Source organism: Pongo pygmaeus, chromosome 17, assembly GCF_028885625.2.
Source record: "Pongo pygmaeus isolate AG05252 chromosome 17, NHGRI_mPonPyg2-v2.0_pri, whole genome shotgun sequence".
NCBI classification, from domain to species: Eukaryota; Metazoa; Chordata; class Mammalia; order Primates; family Hominidae; genus Pongo; species Pongo pygmaeus.
The window spans coordinates 61,868,101-61,891,694 of NC_072390.2; the positions used below are offsets into that span (position 1 = coordinate 61,868,101).

Here is a 23,594-nt window from a genome sequence, read left to right on the forward strand (position 1 = left end):
AGCTAATATTTAAATTGTTTTTAGAGACAGGATCTTGCTGTTGCTCAGGCTAGTCTGGAACTACTGGCTTCAAATGATCCTCCTGCCTCAACCTCCCAGTCACTGAGATTAGGGCTTTAAAACTTTTGAGTTAGAGCAGTGGTTCTCAATCAGGGTGATTTTGTCCCTTGGGAGATATTTGGCAATGCTTAGAGGTCTTTTTGGCTGTCACACTGGCATCTAGTGGGTAGAGGCCAAGGATACTGCCAAATGCCATCTGACACACAGGACAGCCCCCATAACAAATAATTATCTGACTTTGAATGTCAGCATTGCCAAGATGGAGAAATCTGGAGTTAGAGCAAAAAAACCAATCAATTTTTGATATTTTCCCAAAAAGTCTGATAAGCATCTTTTCCTCCATTAAATAAGGGAGCTACTGGAACTAAAAGTCAGTTTTGAGACTCCAGTGACCCTAGTCCTGGAGAGGTACAAAGGAAAAAGGTGAGGAGGGCAGAAGGCAGTTGACAAGGAACTGAGAGTTCCCATTATTTCTCTTACCCATGCCAGCAACCACTGCTTTCAATAAACCTATTGCCCCCTAGAAGGAAATGAGTGCCCCCGTCCTGTGGTTAGCAGACAGGCAGGCCATCAGTCACTTCTCAACTTAGGCTCAAACTCTGTGTCTCTACATAGCAGTGGGGTGGAATTGAGCCCCGGAGCAGGGCAGGGCTGACTTTGGTCCTTTCTGTGCCTCTGTTTCTCCAACTGTACTATAAGAGCATTCCTGAAATTGACAAACCAGACAGTCTGCATGTGGGTAGTGGGCTGCTCTGCTCTATTCACCAGTAAAGTAACCCCAAGGGTAGCATATGAGAAAGTGCCAAGTGTTCAATCTATGACAGGGCTGTGGGGCTTGTTGTCATAGGGACGGCTTCCAGGACATGCATATAGACTTAGGAGCCAGACTCTTTTTTTTTTTTTTTTTTTTTTGAGATGGAGTCTCACTCTGTCGCCCAGGCTGGAGTTCAATGGCGCAATCTCGGCTCACTGCAAGCTCCGCCTCCCGGGTTCAGGCCATTCTCCTGCCTCAGCCTCCCGAGTAGCTGGGACTACAGGCATCCGCCACCAAGCCCGGCTAATTGTTTTGTATTTTTAGTAGAGACGGGGTTTCACCGTGGTCTGGATCTCCTGACCTCGTGATCCGCCCGCCTTGGCCTCCCAAAGTGCTGGGATTACAGGAGTGAGCCACCGCGCCCAGCCCAGACTATTTTCTTTCAAATGTCTACTCTTCCTTTTGCTAATCTGTGATCTTGGACAAGTTACTTATTCTCTTTATGCTTCAGTTCTCTCGTCTGTAGAATGGAGTAATGGAGTATAGCTAAGTATCAGGTAGATGCCATTATTACGAGGATTAAATATGTAACATGCTTAGAATCATGCCTGACAATCACACTTATACTTCTATTATTGATAGGATTTGGGTTTTATTCTCTTAATACCCAGCTTGGTTCAGCAAAGGACTTAAAGAAACTGGAATGTGGGCTTGGCCCATTTTACATCATCTTTTGATGGAATCTCAGCTCTATCCGAAGAATCCTGAGTTAAAATACCTCAAGATGCTTTTCTAAGTGTGTGCAGCACTTGGAGCAGTAGTTATACAGAATGTTAATAGGTGTTAAAGAGTTTTGTGGTCAGGTAAGCTTGGCAGATATTGGGTTAAACTAAACAAGGTCCCTCATTTCAGGACTTCTCAGACCATCTAATTTACTATGTGCAATGAGAATATCATACTAAAGTCACAGTATTCAAGGTTTTGCAAACCAATTTGGCCAAAGCTTTTCCAGGGTTTTGTTATTGTGGTTGTTGTTTTGGAGACAGGGTCTCACCTATCATCCAGGCTGGAGTGCAGTTGCCCAATCACGGCTCACTGCAGCCTCAAATTCCTGGGTTCAAGTGATCCTCTCACTTCAACCTCCTGTGTAGCTGAAACTACAGGTGTGTGCCACCACACTCAGTTTGTTTATTTATTTATTTACTTATTCATTTATTTTTGGTAAAGATGGAATCTCGCTATGTAGACATAGCTGGCCTTGAACTTGTGGTCTCATGCAATCCTCCCACCTCAGCCTCCCAATTAGCTCAACTGCAGGTGCGTGCCACCACAGCTACTTTTTGTTTCGTTGTTTTGTTTTGTTTTTTGGTAGAGATGAGATTTATATGTTGCCCAAGCTGGTCTGGAACTCCTGGGCTCAAGCAATCCACCCATCTTGGCTTCCAGAGTGCTGAGATTACTGGCGTGAGCCACCATGCCTGGCCTAAGGAACTCTTTTTTTTTTTTCTCAGACCATCTTTAGAGATGAGTTTTCCACAGATAACTTTGAGAATGCTGTCTTCCTAGATAAGTTGACCCTTATAAAACTTAAACTCACCATGCCAGGTCCCAGCACTGTGAACACAGTAACAGAATCTCAGTAAATGTTATTTGCATAGCCATTGAGGAACTTACTAGAACGTAGATGGGTAGAATAATTAGAAACAAAGACAATGCCATTTTCACAAATTATCCCTGATTTTTTATTACAATGTATTTTTCATTCCAGAAATTGTAGCAGAAAGAAGAACTGTAAAAACAAAAAGACAAAAATAAAAGTCAGATGTAGTTGTTAAGGCCAAGTAGTTTGCTGCTTACAAAGCATGCATTTTTCCTTTCTGCCATGAGGTGGCTCTTTGTATCGTGAATCAATGAAAGTTCTACTAGAATTGATCATTTTCCTGAAACCTGCTGAGAAAGGGACAAATGAGTGGACTGTCAAAACGAAAATGAACTATAGGTACTTTTAAGGACATATGAGTGTCAATAAAAGAGATCTGCCTTAAGGAAGTTCTACAAATTCAGCAAAGAGGATAGATTACTGTGGATTAAAATAAACAATCAGGGAAAGCCTTGTAGAGAGGGTGACGTGAGCTGGACTTAAAAGATGTATAGAATATGAATAGACCGATGTGATGTAAGGCCATTCCTGGCAGAGGCACAGAGGAAGAAGGGGCACAGCCTAAGTGGAACAATTAAGTAAACAAGAAGACCAGAGTTTGAATTTGTGAGTGAGAATTGGTGACAGCAGACAATGGAGGGTCATGGATGCTGGTTCTTCTATTAATAGTCCTCCATATCCATCTTCTCGGGCTTGGGTAATTTTAGTAGCCTCCGCATCTCTCTCTTGTGTCTTGTTATTATGGCCCAGTATTGCACACTACTTCCTAAAGTCCCGTCCTGTCGCTCTGTTGGTTAAGAATCTCTAGCGGCTCCTCCTGCCAACCACATCAAATTCAAACCTCATTCAAGCTCAGCTCACTTGAGACCAGACATTTGGGACCAGCCTGGGCAGCACAGCAAGACCCCGTCTCTACAAAAAATAAAATAAAATAAATAGCTGGGCGTGGTGGTGCACGCCTGTAGTCCAAGCTACTTGAAAGGCTGAGGTGGGAGGATTGCTTGAGCCCAGGAGTTCCAGGCTGCAGTGAGCCAAGATTGTGCCACTCCAGCTTAGGTGACAGAACAAGGCGCTGTCTCTAAAAAGAAAAAAAAAAGGTTAAAAAAAGTTTGTAAAAAACAGAGGAAATGTTAGTCATTTTCTCTGAGGGGCAGAATCTTCTTTTGATTTACCAGTATTTTCTAGTTTTTTCTTAAGTGAATATGTATTACTCCGTACTAAAGTTATTAATAAAAAACTGATTTAGTTTTTCTCTCTGTAAAATGAGGATTAAGACATAGTATAGAAGCATGGTGAGACATGAAAAAGTATACAAGCTGATTGACTAGAGTCAACTGACTGTGGTTTGCAGCTTCTTTAAAATTAGCTTAGGAGAGATACATACATTTCAAGGTCATTGAAAATAATCATGGCATCTTCTTTGAAGAAAGTTCAGGCTAGGCATAGTGGCTCACACCTGTAATCCCAACACTTTGGAGGCCAAGAAGGGAATCAATCGCTTGAGACCAGGAGTTCGAAAGCAGCCCGGGCAACATAAGGAGACCTTGTCTGAAAGAAAGAAAGAGAGAGAGAGAGACGAGGGCTACTAAAAAAGAAAGCTTTCTCTTTCTACTTTCCTGGATCTAGATTCAAATGAAACAGAAAGAACTCTAACTGCAGCAGAAATCTGAATCTGGGGTCCTTGGATGAGCTCCTGAAATTGTATGCTAATTTGCACATGTGCACACTTTTCAGGAGAAAATTGTTGGTTTTAAAAGAAGTTAAGAACTAAAATTTAAGACCTGGAGAGTCTTTCTTCTTTCAGAGGATTTTGAGACAGAGCCCTTGCTTCTAGTGCTAAGGCCACTTATATTGGACAGTTTTACAACAGAACAAGTTAAAAATGACAGTAAGGAACCAAGATCAAGGTACTACTTTTATACAGAAACACCCTGAAGTGCAATGTGTGACTGATTAAAAAATTACCAGAAACAAATAATACATTCCAAGTGGATGTTATCTTATATGAAAGTTCTTTGATGATCCTGATTGGTAGATCTTTGGAATTTCCTTCAGTGCTCGAGACTTGTTCATTTGAATTACTTCAATGATGGCAAATTTGGGTTGAATTTGGGTTTTATCATTTTGCCAAATGTTACCTAAAATGAATACCTGCGAATAAAGAGGTAACCAAGTTTGGGCAGATACCCATTTTAGGCTGCAAATGAGTAAAGACAAATCACAAGATGTTTCTTGGTTGATTTACTTATTTGACTTTTAAACACTTCCAAAAACATCCTTAACAACGATGACATCACCAGAATAAGTATGTAACTTTCAAAGGCAACTGCTTTGAAAGATAATAGTTAAATATACTTAACAAATATGGGGCTCTTTATAGGCAAACCTCCTATGCACATGCTAGTTTTCATCTAATGTGTTATATATAGGCTTACTTTTTGTATTGCATCCCTTTAGACTTGTAATGCCTGTTAGCCGTTATTCTTTTCACCTCAGTTAATTTCTTCTTTTTCTTCTGTGAAACTGCCAGGTATATCGATACAGCAAATGCTTTGGAGCAAGAAACTAAACTGGGGTTACGACGCTTTGAAGTTTGTGACAACATTGATCTTGAAACTATTTTGATGGAATATGAGAGTTATTATTTTATAAAATTTCAGAAATACCCCAAAATTGTCAAAAAGTCATCAGACACAGGTACATGCCTATTTTTTAGAGATAAGGCTTTATCTCATCTGTAAGATTAGTGTTTCTTTCTCTTCTTATTCCCAGATAGATGGAGACCCTCACCCTGCACCAAAACAGTAGGCCAGGAGGATTGTGTAGCCATTCTCATATCCAGCACAGACAACTGAAGTATGATTACCTGGACACTGACATGTCTTTAGGCACTTAGGCATTTGTTTGAGAAAATGTGTTTTCAGGCAATGAAAGCAAAACCCCAGTGTATCATAGGTACTTTTCAGATGATTAACATTACTTTAATTTCTTTAGAGATGAAAAGAGCTGCTGGAAGAGGATAAATGACAGAAGACTTTTTTTGTTTTTAGGAGATCTATTATCTGTCTTGAAAATAACTACAAAAATGAGTATTGGGGAAGGTAATAGCTCATGTATAGATAATGAAAAGCTTTTGAAAGCCACCAATCCAGATAATGATCAATATAATACAAAAACCCAGTATAGGTTAGCAGTCAACAAGGCTGGCTGGAGGAAAGATCTAAAGTGGGGGCCCTGTGCTTTGTAGTAACATTGACTGAGAAGTCTGTAAGTGGGGGAAGTAATTATAAACCAAGGGAGCTCATTGTCCTCTTTACAAGCCACTTGTTAAGCCACAGACTTTAACATTTCATGTAGGGACCGGGAAACCAAGAGGAACATGAATTTAAAATAGCCAGGGCCAGATCTCAGAGCTAGAAAAGGTCGAAGAGGTATTTTATCTGAGCTCCTTTCCAATGCAGCATTCAGAGCTTGACTTCCTTGGCAGGTGGTTAGATGTGGGCCTTGAAGAGACAGCCCAGACTTCTAAACACAGGGTGATCAGCACTGTTAGTGACATGATCTCACTTCCAGATGGTTAGTTCCCATTTAGCATGATACCCAAATTCTCCTATGACATTGGACACATTATTTTTATTTTAACTAGCAGAGTATGACTTAAGTGTTCCGTGCCAGATTCGTGCAATCATCCTGGTATCCCATGTAATGCAGCAAAATGGTGTCAAGTTCATGAAAGCGTAATGAAATGGTAGCTGTAAAGCTAGCCTATATTGGAGTTGCCACCAGGTCCACAGTCTCTGGCATGTTTAATATCTGAGCCCTTTGCAATTTTTCTCTGTGAGGAGATGCTGGAGAAGCTCGGGCCTCTTTCTCTTCGCTGGTAATTTCAGTTCTCTCTAGATGAGAATAGCTTAAAATCTCTAGATTCCAATTGGTTATAGCACAAATTTTAAGAACAATGCAAAAAGGGGAAACATACCTGAAAAAATCACATTGTCACTCTTAAAATTATTTTCTTTCCCTCCCAATGTCTGTTTTGTCACAGCAGAAAATAATTTACCACAAAGAAGTGGAGGGAAGACCAGAAGGTAAAGTGAATGGTAATTCATCTTAATCAACTTGGCTCGAGGAGCCTGTGGGATCCCTTTCCAGAAGCTTTGCCAGCACAGCTCTGTGACTGTCTCCCAGCAATACTGACTGCAGTCATGTGACCTGGCCCAGCCCAGGACTTCTCTCATTACAGCTGCCCCAGATTTGGGCCAATGTCTGTCTACTCTCCTGGTTTTACTGTAAATAAGTATATCTTGTGATGCTCTGTCTTTCCAGGCCATGTGGTATGAAAAGTCTTAACCTCAGAGGTTAAAAGACCCAGGTTCAACTCCTGGCTCTGCTATTTACAAGCATGGAGCAAGTTTTGGACACATAGTGAGTTCCTGGCACACAGTGAGCACCCAAGATATATTATTTTCCCTCTTTTCATCATTTAGTTAATTTCAAGCGCTCCCAGATCAGATGTCCTGACCTGTCTGAAGATCAACAATGAGCCAGGAGGTGTGAGCTCACGCTTCTAGCTTCGCCAGTCCTGACCTGTGGGGACCCATTCTTCTCTTGCTTTTCACTCCTGTTCACAGCTCATCTTGCATTCCTTTCTCCAGCTTCTCAAGTCCAAATCTCATTTGGGGCTTGTAGCCTCTGATGGGAGCCCCTCTGTCTCTGGACCTTTCTGGGTACACATATTCTCTCACAAGGCCCCCTACTCTTGCCAGTGTCCTTCCCATTCCTCTAGCCCCACTCCCACAAACCCCTCCACTGTCAGAGCTGTTCAGAAATACCCAGGGGAACAAGGGTGCTGCTGCCGGCTGCCAATGAGGGCCAGCTCTGGGGCATCGCGACCTGTAGGCTGTTGCTATTACAGTAGGGCCTAAACCTCATGGAAAGACACAGCCATCCAGGCAGTCAACAAAGGGTTTAAAATCTTAAAATGCTCTTGGAAAAAGAAAAGTTAGATTGTAATCACATGCAACTTATTAGGCCCTCAAGAGGTGTGGATTCTGTTATGCCCCCACTACATTTCCCACCCCTGCGACCCCAGTTCCCTTGTTCCAGCCTCAGAAGGAAGGGCCTAGGATGCTTTACAGGGCTGGTGGGCACAGCTTGCAAAAATGGCTGTGGAGCCCACCCACGCTCCACGATCCTACTTGTCATAATACTTGGCCTCGGGCTACCTTTGCTTTGTGCTATTCTGCAGGAAGAGTGTTATTGCTTTGACAAAAGTGTTATTCTTCTATTTATAGTTTCTACAAAGCTAGTCAGACTCGGGGTAATAAATGATAACTGTTTGTGCATAGAAATCGTGAGGAGCGTTTGCAGCCAGCTTCGGAAGGCTTTTGGATTCTGACTATTTTTCTGGATCCTTCTCAGCATTCTTCCCTGGCAAATGCTCTGTGAGTGAATGGTGTCATAGTGCTTTGTTCCCTTTAGGGAAGGAGCACGGTGGCACATTTGACAGTGTGGGGGCTCCTCAGCTCCTCTCTGAGTAGATGTTTGTATGTGGCAAGTGTAAAAGTTGAATAGCAAATGGTTAGAATCAGGAGGAATAACTAGGAAAGTAATGAATGGTGTTTCTACGGGCAATTTATACTCAAATATAGTTACTGAAATGAGACACGTCATGAGACTGGCTATTAGCAAATCAAAGTGTCTTTTCCTAATCTTGGAAAAGATTTATAATCCCCACTTAAAGATTTGCTGATGAACCAAAGGAGGAAAGGTTATCTAATGTGATGGATGACAGAACTGGGATCCCAAAAGATCTTGGCAATTCCAGAGATGGGTTCAAAGTAACAAGATGAAATTTAATAAAATAAGGTTTAAGCTCTAACAAGAGTTACAACAAATAGCTCCTCCATTACAAAATCAGAGACCTGTAAATCTCAGTCTACCTGGGCCAACAGTGTGACATGAGTGCTACTGTGGTCCCAGCCCCATCAATAGAAATACAGTGTCCAAAAAGTAGGAGGTCACACTATTCTGGAAGGTGACCAGTATGAGGAAGAATCTGGGAGCCTGGTAACTTTAGAAATGACTAGAGCAACTGCAGATTTTGAGCTTGAACAGATGGTTGGTGGAGGGGCGCTCCTTAGAACATTGCAGGAACAGGCTTCAGTTCACCCTCTAAAGGGCGATTGGGCCTTTTCTGCCAAATTCCACAGGGTGCACCTAGGACTAATGATTAAAGTCAAAGCACAGTGAATTTGGTTCCATGTTCAGAAGAATTTTACAATCCTCAGAGCTGATTGAAAATGAATTGCATTGCTTTGTACATTAGTGCTCTTGTGTTTTGGTTGTGTTAAAGCAGATCTTGGGGATCAGTTGCATCCAATGGGAAATCAAAGTGGGAAAATAGAATCCCTGTTTCCTGCCAGCTCCACAAGGATGGTGAGGCAAGTTTAAATACAGACACACACACACAAACACAGAAACACACACATACACTTCCACACACACATATATATAACTTCTCTTAAGTCAACACTATTAATATAAGTTTGCATTTGTAAAATGCTTGGTTTTCATTTCACAGATATTTTATTTTTGTGCCAGCAAAAGGGTGGAGAAAGACATTCTTATTCCTAGTTTAAAGATAGAAAAAAAAATCCCAAGAACTGTTAGTGTCCACTTCTCATGACGCTCTCCCCAGTGAGACCAACACTCACAAATGTGTCACCATGTGGACATTGGTGGTATTGTTGACATGGGTGGTCTTGCTGGCCAAATAGCTGTGCATTTATATTAGACATGAACATTTATTATCCCCATAAAGAAAGGAAGTTGAAATAGCAGCTCTCTGAGATCACTCTGAACATGGGGAGACTTGTTTCTAATGAACCTTCTGCAAATGCATCTCACATATAGGGACAAAAGGGCTAAGAGAACTAAGCAACAATGTGGGAGTTCATGTTCTGCCCCCACAAGCCAGTCCTGTCTCTCTCTGGATGGCACCTTCTACAGAAAAATATGGATATTCCAATACTGAATTTTATATTTAATTATGAGGATGTAGTGAAAAAAGTGATTTGATCTTTCTATGGATATATCACATATATACAGTCATACCACATATATAACTATGTATACAGTAAATGCATATACTCTTGTAACCACAGTTACAGCCACTGGCAAGCTACCTTTGCCCCTTCTCAGTCAAATTCTCCCCATCTCCATCAGGGTTGGCTACTCTTCTGACTTCCAGCCCCATCAGTTTGTTTTGTTTGAAGTAAACAATTGTTGATGAAAATTTGTTTGGCAAACATGATTGGTCTGGGACAACATTGATGAGGGGAGGTTTGTTTTCCTTCCGCAATCCCCTTTTGATGTTTATTACTCATAACATGCTGAGAGGTATTTTAAGTAGGCAGGGTACATCCAGGACACTGGATTAAAACCATGGGCCAATCCCTGGATTTCCTACTGTTTCTTAGTTTGAATGGGAGGACTCCTTTCTCTCACACACCTTTCTCCTGGTCTAATGCTCCTTTTAAGGAAGGTGGAAGGAACAATGGAAGAATGCTTGTAAAGTAATGTGTTCTTAAGAACTAAAGCTATTTGCAGAAGGGCTGAAGCTATGTGGTGTGAAAGGGAAATGAAGAGGGTGAGTTGGGGGGCTCCAGGAGGCAATCTTAGAAGAACCCAATGAGTAGCCTGGAGGGTGTTAGGGCCAGGATGGACTTGGTGGGTGGATCGCATATGGTGGCCACCTGCATATCTTTCAATAGCTTTCTTAAATGTGCTATTCTTTTTTTTTTCTTCTTTTTTAAAAATTTATTTTACTTTTAAGTTCTGGGAGACATGTGCAGAACGTGCAGACTTGTTACATAGGTATACATGTGCCATGATGGTTTGCTGCACCTATCAACCCGTCATCTAGGGGTTTTTTTTATTATTATACTTTAAGTTTTAGGGTACATGTGCACAATGTGCAGGTTAGTTACATATGTATCCATGTGCCATGCTGGTGTGCTGCACCATTAACTCGTCATTTAGCATTAGGTATATCTCCTAATGCTATCCCTCCCCTCTCCCCCCACCCCACAACAGTCCCCAGAGTGTGATGTTCCCCTTCCTGTGAAATGTGCTATTCTTAAGAATAGTTGTTTAACTACCTCAAAGTAAGTGGCTAGAATAATTTCTTCCAGGGTCTTTGTTCCCTCCCTTAGGGTGATGAACGACAGTTGTCAAAATCTTCCCAAGATCAATCAGCAGAGGCCCTGGTCCAAAACCACAGCGGGGAAGACAGGGGACACCAAATCTCTCAATAAGGAGCATCCTAATCAGGTCAGGATGGCTTGGCTTGACTTTGTGAACAGCCCACTTGGCTGAAAAATAGCCCTATGAAAAAGGTCACATTTATTTATTTTTTGAGGACCTACACTTTTAAAATTGCTGTGTGATCTAATTGAATTACAGGTTTTATTCCAGTACACTGAACTAAAACCACGGACACATCCCTAGATTTCCTAATGTTTCTTAACTTGAGTGGGAGGACTTTTTTCTCCTCCAAGTTTTTCCCCTGGTCTGGGTGCTGGGTGATCGGCCAGGGTGGGGCCAGGGCCCAGTCAGAGCAGGAGGGCCTGGTTGCTGTGGAGCTTGATCCTCCCATCTGAGGTAACTGTCACCTGAGGTAACTGAGCTAACCAAGATGGCAGGTCTTCCCATCCCAGAGCACATTGCTAGGTTCCTAAGTGTAGGCCAAGCATAGCCTACACTACACTTCAGGTGTGGCTGGGTCTCAAGGTCTCCTGTTGGGCTTCTCCAAATCACACATGGTCAGCCCTCACCCCAGACCTTCACGCTGGACTTCCTGGGGGCCAAGAAGAGCAGCAAGGGGAGAACCTAGCAGGTGAGTGAAGTCCATGGCTCCTGACTCAGGAGGCTCATGTCCAGAACCTTCTTAGTTAGGACAAAACATCCTAGGTTTCAAAGGAAAGAGGACCAATGGAAACTGAGAAAAGGAATTAAAAAAATTAATGTCAAATAATGGAAAGGTATAATCACAATATCCAACTAGTCAAAAGGATTCTCTCCCCCTCAAGGAGGTCCTATGGTTCTGGCCGCTGCAGCCTGACTCAGGTAGAAGAGAGGTGAAGGTAGGTCAGGATGAGTCCCAGGGGAGGCTGGTTGACTCTGCTGTATCTCCAAACTCAGCCACTCCTGGCCAAAAACACCCCTGATCACAGGAGAAAAGACGAGCCAGCGAATGGGGATGGGTTGAGGCACAACTGTTTCCTCCATTGGAAAAGCTGCTTGGGGCCCATGGCCTGGCATCTTCTCAGTCTTCCAGGGACAACTCTTTCCACATAGTGCAGGCAGACAGCTAATTCATCTTCCTGGGTCTGTACAAAAGTGGCTAAGCTACATGTGCACGTCGCATTTACAGAATTGCTATCCAGCATCGGAGTTTGCATGATGGAGTAGGCAGGTACAGCCAGCATCTCTCCATGGCTGCTTACAGCCGATGTGTCCTTGTCTCTCTTTCTTCAGGAGGTAGTTGATAACACTCGCCTGGAAAGTGCCAACTTCGGCCTACATATATCAAGAATCCGTAAAGACAGGGGAGAGGAAAATGCCCACCCACGAAGAGTAAGTGAAACTCATGAACCTAACACTGAAAGGGGTAATTTCTTTGTCCTTTTAAACATGAAAACAAAAAACATTATTTTTGTCAAACAGGAAAGTTAAGATGTGATTTTTGAAGGTTGGCTGTGAGGTAAATGGAGAAGAGGGTCAGAAAATGGATTCTTCTTTGGAATCTCCTTTCTGAATGAATGGGCTGGCATGAACTGCCCCATCTCTAAGGAACTCAGTTTCCACATTTGTAAATTGAAGGGCTTGGAAGAGATTGTCTCTAGTGTTCCCATCAGCTTAAAAATTCTGTGATAACAATGACAAACATTGGCATGATCATCCTGCATCGTTCTCATCATTTTTTGTTTTTTTGTTTTTTTTTTAAAGACAGGGTCTTGCTCTGTAACCCAGGCTGAGGTATAATGGTGCAATCATGGCTCACTGCAGCCTCAAACTCCTGGGCTCAAAGAATCCTCTTGCCTCAGCTTCCCAAGTAGCTAGGACTACAGGCATGCACCACAACATCCAGCTAATTTTTTTCATTTTTCTAGAGATGGGGTCTCACTATGTTGCCCAGGCTGGTTTCAAACTTCTAGCCTCAAGCAATCCTCCTGTCTGGGCTTCCCAAAGCGCTAGGACATCTGCGTTATTTAGTGAGTTGGAAACACATACTCATTCTGCTCTGTCCTGTCAGTGGCATTTGATTAGTGGTGTCACCTTTCTCCTTGGAGGGATGGCTCCTGGTCTAAATGTAATTTCATGTGGACCATGAAACATCAGTTGATATAGGGTTGATTTTGTCCTTGATAGATATTTCTACCTTTTTCATAATGAATCTCATGTCTGGATTTCTAAATAATAATGTCTTAAGCAGAAAAGACCCAGATTGGGTGGATGTAGTCAAAAGGTAGATTATAACATGTAATTTGGAAATGAATTGCACCATATTGCTCTTGGTCATACTTTCCAAGATTGTAGTTCTTTAAGCTTCTTCTTTCTTTCTTCAGCCAAGTGCTCAAACATCTGGAGTGCTGACTTAGTTCTGGCCAGCTCTTAGAAAAACTGAACTCCGTGTGTTTGAATTTGGAGGGGTGACTGGAGCATCTCCCTGAAAATCAAGAGCAGTGACCTCACTGGCCTGAACTGACTCCCTTTAAGGGCCTCACTTACATGGCGATTGCTGAAGATGATACCATGGGAATCAACACCTCCCTTGGAAAAATGTCTCCTTGTTCACCTTCACTGCTTCTACTGTGTTTTCAGTCACCTTTGCCTAGCTATTTTGTGGCATTAGTTTCTCTTGTGAATGCCTCACATTGAAATGAATGGATGTTTTTGATTGGGTCACAAGGAAGGGACCATTTAACCCAGCACTTAACCTTTGAAATAGTCTGACTATAAATCCTCTTACCAGCAGAAATGTCCTCAAGGGCACAATGTAGATGGCTTTCTCCCTAGCATTTCATATGTCCATAGATTGTATGAGGGTATATGGCCTGGGGCCAATCTCAGAAAACCCCAGGTCTGTCATTTCTATGTTAGTACCTGTGTTTGTCTGTTTTGCGTTGCTATAAAGGAATACCTGAAGCTGAGTAGTTTATAAAGAAAAGAGATTTATTTGACTCATAGTTCTATATGGCACTGGGATCTGCTCAGCTTCTGGTGAGGCTTCAGGAAGCTTTTACTCATGGCGGAAGGCAAGGGGACCTGGCATGTCACATGGCAAGAAAGGGAACAAGAAGGGAGGGAGATGACCGGCTCTTATAAACAACCAGGTCCCTCATGAACTAATAGAATGAGAATTCACTCATTACCGTGGTGAGAGCACCAAGCCTTTCATGAGATATCCTCCCCAATGACCCAAACACTTCCCACCAGGCCCACCTCCAACACTGGGGATCACATTTCAATATGAGATTTGGAGGGTGCACACATCCTTACTACATCAGAATCCAAGCTTTAGGACACCCTCCCTGCAAATTTAGTAGGTATGTTGTTCTTGAGGGCATAGGCTTCAGAGTCAGCCTGTCTAGATTCAAAACCTGGCTCAGAGGCTCCCCCACTATGTAACTTTGGGCAAGTTGTTTAAGTTGTTTTATAATTTCTCCAAGCCTCATTTCTCTCATCTGTAAAATGGAAATAATCATAGTGTCCCCTTTAAGTCTCATGATGAAAGGAGAGCCTTGGTGCAGTGCCTAGCACATAATAAACACTCCTTAAATGTTAACTATTATTGTTTTTGTGTATGTGTGTGCATCCTTGCTTTTTCCTTCCTACCTCTAGGGGGGACAGGGTGATATTGGAAGGATCATGGGTTGGGAGAGAGATTAAGTGGGTTTAAATCCTGGCCTTAAGCCTTTTATTAGCTGTGTGGCCCTGGGCAAATTACTTAACCTCTCTGGACTTACTCCCACATCTAGCAAGCCAGGATGTCACTCCTGACTAGCAGAAGTGTTATAAGAATTAGAAGTAGGCTGGGTATGCTCGCTCACACCTGTAATCCCAGCCCTTTGGGAGGCTAAGGTGGGAGGATAACTTGAGGTCAGGAGTTGGGAGACCAGCCTGGGCAACATAACGAGACCCCACTTCTACAAAAAAAATTTTTTAAATTAGCCAAAAGTAGTGGCACACATCTGTAGTCCCACCTCTTTGGGAGGCTGAAGTGGGAGGATCCCTTGAGCCCAGAAATTTAAGGCTGCGGTGAGCTATGATTATGCCACTGCATGACAGAGTGAGATCCTGCCTGTCTCTTAAAGGAAAAAAAAAAAGGATTAGAAATAATCCTCGCAGGATATGGAGAAAAGGGAACTCATACATTGTTGGTGGAAATTAAATTAATTACACTTATACCCAATAAATTTATACAAATTATATACAAAAATAACAAAAAAGAAATAGTTCTCACAAAGAACCTTGCACACTTATTTTGTACCCAGCACTCTTTGAGTGGTGAACGTGTATCACAATCCATAGACAGGAACTCTCATTACTGTTGTGCCAATGAGTTCTTTCTGCATGTGTAATATTTCAAAAGGATAAGACCATACAGGGGAAGTCAACATATAAGGGAGGAAGCAGATGGTCTGTGTCAGGAACTGAGAAATACTCATGAATTTTTATTCAAATCCACTTCATTCTGGAAAATGTACTTAAAATTTTTTAAGGTGCTCCAACTTGAGGAAATCATCATGTTTAATACTAGTGCTGGTTCTTTTTAAAGCTTAACTTGAAGTTTGCCCTATATACCAGGGTCTATAACTGTGTCTTGGTTTAATGAAACTGAGTTATTAAGAAGAGTCTTCTCTTATGTTCTCATGGCATAAATAACCATTCCTCTCTTTCAGGGCCAGATTATTGACTTCCGAGGGCTGCTCACAGATGCCATCAAGGGAGCAACCAGTGAACTTGCCTTGAACACCTTCGACCATAATCCAGACCCCTCAGTAAGTGGCGAAGATGTGGCATTCATCTTTCAAATTGCCAACATCCAGATGAATTCTGGAAATATAATTTTGAGTACAGTGAAACCTTGAGATCAAGTCAAAGGCTGTAGCCACCTGCCATCGTTTGTTTCACCAAGACCTGTGCATGCCCGGGGTTTCTTCCTAAATTATGAAGCAATATTGTAACGTGAGCCTTTCCGCTCCTCTCATCAGGAACGACTGCTGAAACCTCTGAGTGCGTTTATTGGCATGAACAGTGAGATGCGAGAATTGGCAGCGGTGGTGAGCCGGGTAAGATCTGATATTCAATTCACAAATTTACGGAGGCGGGCTGGGGCTTCTGGAGCTTTGTGGGCTGCTTCTTTTATTAGTAACAATAAATATGATCATTTATTTATAAAGTGCCCCCACTTGCGAAGGCACTCATATTGTTTAGAGGCACAATAATGCGTGATAAATAAATTATAGAATCATAAAATTACAATATAAAAACCCCACCATCTCATGATAGAGGCCAAGAAAACCGAGAGAGAAAAAGACTTAGGAATGAAGGGACAGGTGAAAGGTTTTATAGCAGAGCCAAGAGTCAAGGAAAGAAAGCCTCTTAAAGAAGAAAAGAGTATGTCTGCATCTGGTTTAAAAAGTCAGAGCCTAGAAATAGAGACGTCGGGAGTCTGATGATATCATCATTGAAAATCTCCATGAAAAACACAATTAGCAGGAAAGATTACCATCCAGACTACGGACTTTTCCAGCTCGCACTGTGGAACCAGAAGGCAGTGAAGAATAGGCTTTGGAATTAGCTGACCTGCCTTTGATTTCTAGATCCTTCTCTTGCTAGCTGTGTGACTTTGGGCAAGTTCCTGGGAAATAAAATAGATTCCTGAGTTATAGGGTATTTTTCTAATTTCTATTGCTTCATATTTAATTGAAGACTGAAACCTAGGCAGGCTCAGAGAGGGATTTAAAATGATCCCCAAAATTCACAGCTCCTCTGAGAAGCTAAGGGCTCCTGAGCTGTCTCTGTTCAGCTCAGCAGTTGTTTCCTGTACGCCTCTTATTTGTCAGGTGTGTGCTGCGGGCTGCAGATACAAAGGTGAATGAGTCAGAGCATAGTCCTTGCCCTCAAGAGTTTCTCATCCCAGGGGCAAGGTGCACTTTGAGAGCATGAAGGAGGGAGGGGTGGGGAAAGTGTTACGAAAGAAGATAGGAAATCGCTAAGGGAAAAAGTGGAAGAGGGAGGCTAGGAGCTGTTCTGGGCATAGGCACATTCATGAGAAATTGCAGTTTGTGCACATTTTCCGTGGGCCACCTAAGAAGCAGGGAGTGGTGGGGAACGGGTGGAGAGAGGCAGGGTTCCTGAGGAAGCATGCCGTGAGCAGTACCCAGGGCTGAGAACACACCTATAGAAGAGAGGACCTTAGAAAGGCACCCATCGGAGGATGGGATCATCCCATGTGTTTGTGGATGGCTTGTTCTATGACAGTGAGATGAATGAATAGCAAAGAAAAGGAGATGGGGAGACCATCTATGAGGTTTTTACCAGTGAGAGGGGATGAGGGACTGAGCTAGGCTGCAGTAACCCCAAATTAATAGTCTCGTTACCATTTTTGCAAAAGGGTAACATGACTATGAGGATAGAACTACAGAGTGGAAATGGCCTGAGATGATTCCATCTGGAATCCTTTCTATAGTAGCATAGGAGGTAGAAACCCTGCTCCTGCTTGAATGCTTACAGTGACGGAGAGCTCACCACCTCATGAGGTAGTCCTGTTGAATTCTGACTGTTAACTTTGGATTGATACAAGGAGAAACTGTCAGTTGGGAAATTAAACATTACCTTGTGGAACTCAACTCTAGAAGAGGGCAAGAAATACTGCTGTTATCTATGGATGCCTTTAATACCTAGGTAAATGAATCTTCCTTGTGTGCCGAGATTTCCCTAAGAAAGGACGGTAATAAGAATGTGAGTGGCTGGTGGGCCTGCATGTAGATCCAGGCTCTATAGACAGAATAAGGGAGACTGAGTCCTTTCTCTACCATTCTATCCAAGAATGGATTATAAATATCATGCATGACCAAAGTACTTTTATAAATACTTTCTCTAGACCAGGTGCAATGGCTCACACCTATAATCCTAGCACTTTGGGAGACTGAGGTGGGTAGATCACTTGAGGCCAGGGGTTTGAGACCAGCCTGGCCAACATGGCAAAAACCCATCTCTACTGAAAATACAAAACATTAGCCAGGAGTTGGAGACCAGCCTGGGCAACATAACGAGACCCCATTTCTAGAGAGCATTAGCTGGTGTATGTGGGTTTCCCAAGATCGACTGTGGGACTTGAGTATGCACAGATTTTGGTATGGGGGAATGTCGGGGGGGCAACAGGGAGAGGTTCTGGAATGAATCTCTTCCATATGCCCAGAAACCATTTCTAGAGACCCCATTAGCTGGGCATGGTGGCGTGTGCTGGTAGTCCTAGCTACCTGGGAGGCTGAGGCATGAGAATCACTTGAACCTGGGAGGCGGAGGTTGCTGCACTGTAGCCTTGGTGACAGAGTGAGACTCCATCTCAGAAAAAACAAACAAACAAACAAAGAAGAACTTTCTCTAATAAAGTGAAAGTTGGCTGGGTGCAGTGGCTCACACCTGTAATCTCAGCACTTTGGGAGGCCAAGGCAGAAGGATCACTTGTGTCCAGAAGTTTGAGACTGGGCAACATAGTGAGACTCTGTGTCTACAAAAAATGAAAAATTAGCTGGGCATGGTGTGTGCCTCCTTGGGAGGCTGAGGTGGGAGGATTGCTTGAGCCTGGGAGGTTGAGGCTGCAGCGAGTGGTGATCATGCCACTTACCTCCAGCCTGGGCTACAGAGCGAGACCCAGTTTGAAGAAAAATTAAAAATAAAAATGAACCTCCTATGGTGGAGGGAACTGGATGGGTGGGGAGCAAGAGTAGCACAAACATCTCACCAGCATTTAAAAAATGTATTTATATTTTTGGTCCATGTGCATATATTACTTATTAAAAATTATGTAAATATAATAATAGTTTCAGATTTTTTCTGTAGTCACTCAGAATGACTTTGGAAAGAAGGTTTTTCGGGCTTTTTTGATGAAACACTCCAGATATTCAGTTTACAGCTCCTACTGAGAAAGGCCCCTTAGTGACTGCTCTGAGGCGTCTGGTGAAATTGAAGTTTGGAAACTGTAAATTAGTTATCAGTAAAAGCTACCTTAATTGATTACCCTAGATGGTTGCTACAGGGCTCTACTATAAGAGGGGAAAAACTGCACTTTCGCTCGGTTGTCGGCTTCCTTGAATTTTGTAGAAGCAATTGCTCCTGCTGGAAGTAGGGAATGATCGCTAGTGAAAAAAGAGAAATTGTTTTCGGAGGAGCATTATCTCTTTTATGCAGCAAATTAAGAAAGTGTTGTGAGATCAAGAAACAAGAGCAAGGCCAGGCACTGGCTAGGAACTATGTTTCACAGTAAAACCTAATGTAAGTTGAAGGCATATTCTGTAGCTTCTTTAATTATGGTTATAAATCAGCATGGTTTGCTATTGACTGAAAACAGGTAGAGTCTGTTGTTAGGAGATTTTTTTTTCTCCCTGAAAAGTACCATACTGTGTTATCAATGTCTTCTTCAGGGAAAATCACTGAATATTTTCATGGCATGTCTTTGGTGAACTAACCCAAAATTACAATGTATATATGTGTGTGTGTGTATATATATATATATAATATGAACAGTTTTTATCACCAGCACTTTATAGCCTATTGTAAGTCAAGTATTCTGCTGCTCCCAAGTTTATTACAGCTGTAGAGGAAAAGAAAACATCAGTTTTAAAAAAATGATCAAATGTGCATTGCAGGACATTTATCTCCATAATCCAAACATAAAGTGGAATGACATTATTGGACTTGATGCAGCCAAGCAGTTAGTCAAAGAAGCTGTTGTGTATCCTATAAAGGTAAGGACAGGAAGCCTCTTGGGGGTTATTTCTGTTCACTATCCATTGGACAAGCTGTATGTCACACACCTATCAGGAAGGGAAGGGCAGGATGATTTTCTGTCCACATGTTAACTTTTTGCTTGTGTCACAGCACTTTCTCAACCCTGGAGCACCAAAGCCTGGTCCATTCTAGATCATTTAAAATCATGTTACATATTAGTTCAAGACAGGTGTCTGAGCTAAGTGAAACCTTAAGATCTAAGACCATAGTATACATGATTTGTCAGATTGATTCAAATTAGCCTGCTCCCTTAAAAATATTCTTATTGTTGTAGAAATATCTCTGGTAGGGGAGAATCTCTCACTTTGTTTCCACAGATCCTTCCTTTACACCCCCGCCCCCCTGACCTACCCTCCCCAGGATCATCTGGGGCTTTGCTTCTGGCTGGTTGTGAAGACTGGACAGCCACTTCCAGGGCAGTGACCAGCAAAGCCAGCCTGTTGTGCTCATTACTTATTACTGACAAGTCTCTGTGCAGTTTACAAACTGGGTAGAAAAATAGAAAAACAATACTCTCCATGTTTGATTTACAAATGGGGTAATGAGGAGGTAAGTGATAACGTAGCTTTTGTTGTATAACAGACCACCCCACAACTTAGTGCCTTAAGACAACAATTTATTTGTTTGTAATTCCGTGGGTAGGCAGTTGGAGCTGGGCTCAGCTGGGCTGGCTCATCTCTTTTCCACGTGGTATTCTTGGCTGAGCTCAATCACAGGTCTGAGCCATCAGCTAGAGTAGCTGGAAAAGATGGAGAGACTGAAAAGGCTGCGACAAGTAGTACAGCCAAGGTGTCTCTCCATGTGGCCTCTCATCCTCTAGCAGGAAAGCCCAGTCCTGTTCACATGGTGGCAGCGGGTTCCCAGAAAGAGGCAAGAAAGGGAAAGTTCTAATTCACAAGCATCTTTGATGCCGCTTATATTTTTTTGCTAGTCTTATATTTTCAAGTCTCTTACATTTGCTAATGTCCCACTGGCCAAAGTCACAAGGCCAGGCCCAGATTCAAATGTTGGAGAAATAGGCTCCACTTCTTGATGAAAGGAGCTACAAATAATTTGTGACCATTTTCTGTAATCTTCTGCTGTCAGGATTATGAATTTATTTTATTGAATAACCTATTTAGTCTTAAACCACTAAGCCCATGTGGCCCCTGATTTTTGGATGCTTTCCTCTAAGGAGACAAAAATCAATACATTTGGATTCTCTTTTCCCCCTCTTTCTTTCTGTGTTCAGACTTAGGGGTAAGAAATACACTAGTGTTCAGAATTAATAGAAATTTACTCACCTTTTCTTCTAAGTGGAACTATAAAACTTTTAAAAAGGATAGAACATCTCATTGAAATTCCCTGGATTTGTTGTCCCCATGGCATTATAAGCTCCATATGTGTGGAGATTTGACATCAGGATTAGCATGAAACTAATAGCTAGTTGTAATTTTACTAATAATCCTTGCCACACCCTCTCCCCCATTCTCTACCAACCCTTGCCACCCACATTCCCGATTGTTTGAATTTGAACTAATAGGAGAGACTTCCTGAAGGCTACACGTGTCCTGTTCAGAGTTGGTGTCTCTTAATGCGTTTGCCCCTGAATATTCCCAACTTCCAAAACAGGTTTCACCATAGCTCTGTACTTTATTCGAATAAACCATTACTAATTGGTTCTAGTATGTATTTTAAAGTTCATACCTACTTTACAACATTCAAAAGATTGCCAAATGCTCTCCATATGGAAGTCTGGGGAAAATGATGTTATGCGTGTAAGAAATAACTGTTTAACAGAGAGGAAGAGTACCTACATATACTTTTCCTTCCAAAAAAATTGCTGTTTTAAAAAGCCACAAAAATTAAGTCAGGCATTCTAATCAAGCGTGAAAATAAAATTGGGATGAATAAGATCTGTTTATTTTGGTCAGAAACAGACGACCTTAAGCAAAAAAGGGAGCCCTGAGTCTTAGAGCTGTGCTGCTTTGACTTCAGCTTTCCCGGCTTGTCTGTGCTGAGAGTATGCAGGCTGATGTGTTGGTACCAAACCTCATCCTTGTTCCTTGTTTCCATAGTATCCACAGCTATTTACAGGAATTCTTTCCCCCTGGAAAGGACTACTGCTGTATGGCCCTCCAGGTAAACACAGCTTCCTATTTTGATGTCGGTGTTAAGTGTGTGTGCAGAGGATGAGTTGCCCCTTCTGTCCTCGCTTCAGGACTGGGGCACACGAGAGCTGAGCAGTCACTTCCTTCCTTGTGTGTGAAACTGACTTCTGTCTATAAGCAGGCGGATGGAGCTGAAATGCCTGCTCATCTTTTATGTGTCTCTCTTTAGGTACAGGAAAGACTTTACTGGCCAAAGCTGTGGCCACTGAATGTAAAACAACCTTCTTTAACATTTCTGCATCCACCATTGTCAGCAAATGGAGAGGGGATTCAGAAAAACTCGTTCGGGTAGGAATTCTTAATTTTGTTTTAAAAAATAAGTTCTAGTGTAATACAGTGGTACAAAATGATGTCAGAGCTTCTTTGCTTTTAGGTGATTTTATGTTAGATCTCAAGATCCACTCCTGGATCTTGATTACCGGCAGCTTGGGAAATGGATTGTCTATTACGTATGCATGTTAATTGTGCCCCCATCAGCAAAACATGATCTCCCTTCCTTTGGGAATTTGATCAACAGCTCTTTTTTGATTCATGCAATTTAGGCATGAAAGCTGGGAGAAAAAATCTCTGACGTGGCGTATTTTTTCTTCATTCAAGAAGCATTTATTATTTAACATGTACACTATATTTGGTTAACATTTATTGAGAGGCTACTACTATATGTTAGTCCCTATGCTAGATACTCTAAGAAAGAATCAAGAAACTTTAAACTTCATTATTCTTTCAGATGTTCTGAGCACCTTTGCTTCCATAGTGCCCATAGCCTGTAAGATTTTTTGCTTTCTTTTTTTTTTTTTAGACGAAGTCTCACTCTTGTCCCCAAGGCTGGAGTGCAATGGCGCAATCTCGGCTCACTGCAACCTCTGCCTCCCAGGTTCAAGCAATTCTCCTGCCTCAGCCTCCTGAATAGCTGGGATTACAGGTGCCTGCCACCACGCCCAGCTAATTTTTTTTGTATTTTTAGTAAAGAAAGGGTTTCGCCATGTTGGCCAGGCTGGTCTCGAACTCCTGACCTCAGGTGATCCGCCTGCCTCAGCCTTCCAAAGTGCTGGGATTATAGGCCACTGCGCCCAGTGATTTTTTGCTTTCAGAGGTTGTTTCCATCTTTACAATATCACATTTATAGTTGATGTTATATTTTATATTATAAAATGGTACTGAATCTTCCAATGACATTAAGAGCACTTCCATTTATGGTTTAGGTCCCAGTGTAAGACAGGTCCTTCTTTGAAATCCTGTTAAACTATCACCCTCTGTAGAATGGCAGATACGTAATCAATATAAGTGAATATAAAATATTACGTATTTTCTGAAAAGTGATTAACAAATTATGCTTAAATTACATTCCCTTAGATGACTCTTTCAAAATATAAATGCCTATTTGGAAGTCATAATAGAATATGTTTAAAGGAGTGATTTTCCTAAAATAACCTATTATCTATTACCTTGATATCATTTTCAAGTTGTTGCAAATATTTAGTTTATATAAATTCTTGTTACCCATTCAAGATGGTAATTTGTGGAAATCTACATTGATATCTTCTATTTCTTTGTTCTTCATCTTGCGTCTAACTCAGTGCCAGTTCTGAAGATGGGGCTTGAATTTAGCTGCACCTACAGTTATGGTTCCATGTGATTTTAGTTAGCTGGAGGTTCAGTTACGGTTGGCCCTTGAACAACAGTTGGCCCTTCAACTGCACAGGTCTACTTATATGGGGAATTTTTTTCAACAAAATACAGTATTCACAGGATGCAAAACCCGAGTATATGTGGGTTTCCCAGGATCAACTGTGGGACTCCCCAGTAGCTGAGACTATAGGTGCACACCACCAAGCCCAGCTAATTTTTGTATTTTTTGTAGAAACCAAGTTTCACCATGTTGTCC

The 23,594-nt window shown here is 42.0% G+C and overlaps 1 protein-coding gene across 6 annotated transcripts in view; it reads left to right on the forward strand.

Moving 5' to 3' along the window:
- Positions 1–23,594, forward strand: part of KATNAL2 (katanin catalytic subunit A1 like 2) — a 330,528-nt gene that overhangs the window by 276,691 nt on the left and 30,243 nt on the right. For 2 of the 6 annotated variants that reach the window (XM_054460933.2, XM_054460935.2), the window contains 9 exons: positions 5,005–5,171; positions 6,520–6,562; positions 10,691–10,808; positions 12,015–12,113; positions 15,443–15,541; positions 15,755–15,832; positions 19,418–19,516; positions 21,617–21,680; positions 21,879–21,997. In XM_054460933.2, the coding sequence (XP_054316908.1) occupies positions 5,005–5,171; positions 6,520–6,562; positions 10,691–10,808; positions 12,015–12,113; positions 15,443–15,541; positions 15,755–15,832; positions 19,418–19,516; positions 21,617–21,680; positions 21,879–21,997 (886 nt within the window). Of the gene's footprint in view, positions 1–1,636; positions 1,678–5,004; positions 5,172–6,519; positions 6,563–10,669; positions 10,809–12,014; positions 12,114–15,442; positions 15,542–15,754; positions 15,833–19,417; positions 19,517–21,616; positions 21,681–21,878; positions 21,998–23,594 lie in introns of those variants that run through there. The other 4 variants (XM_063653646.1, XM_063653643.1, XM_054460934.2 and 1 more) reach the window with 4 other exon arrangements.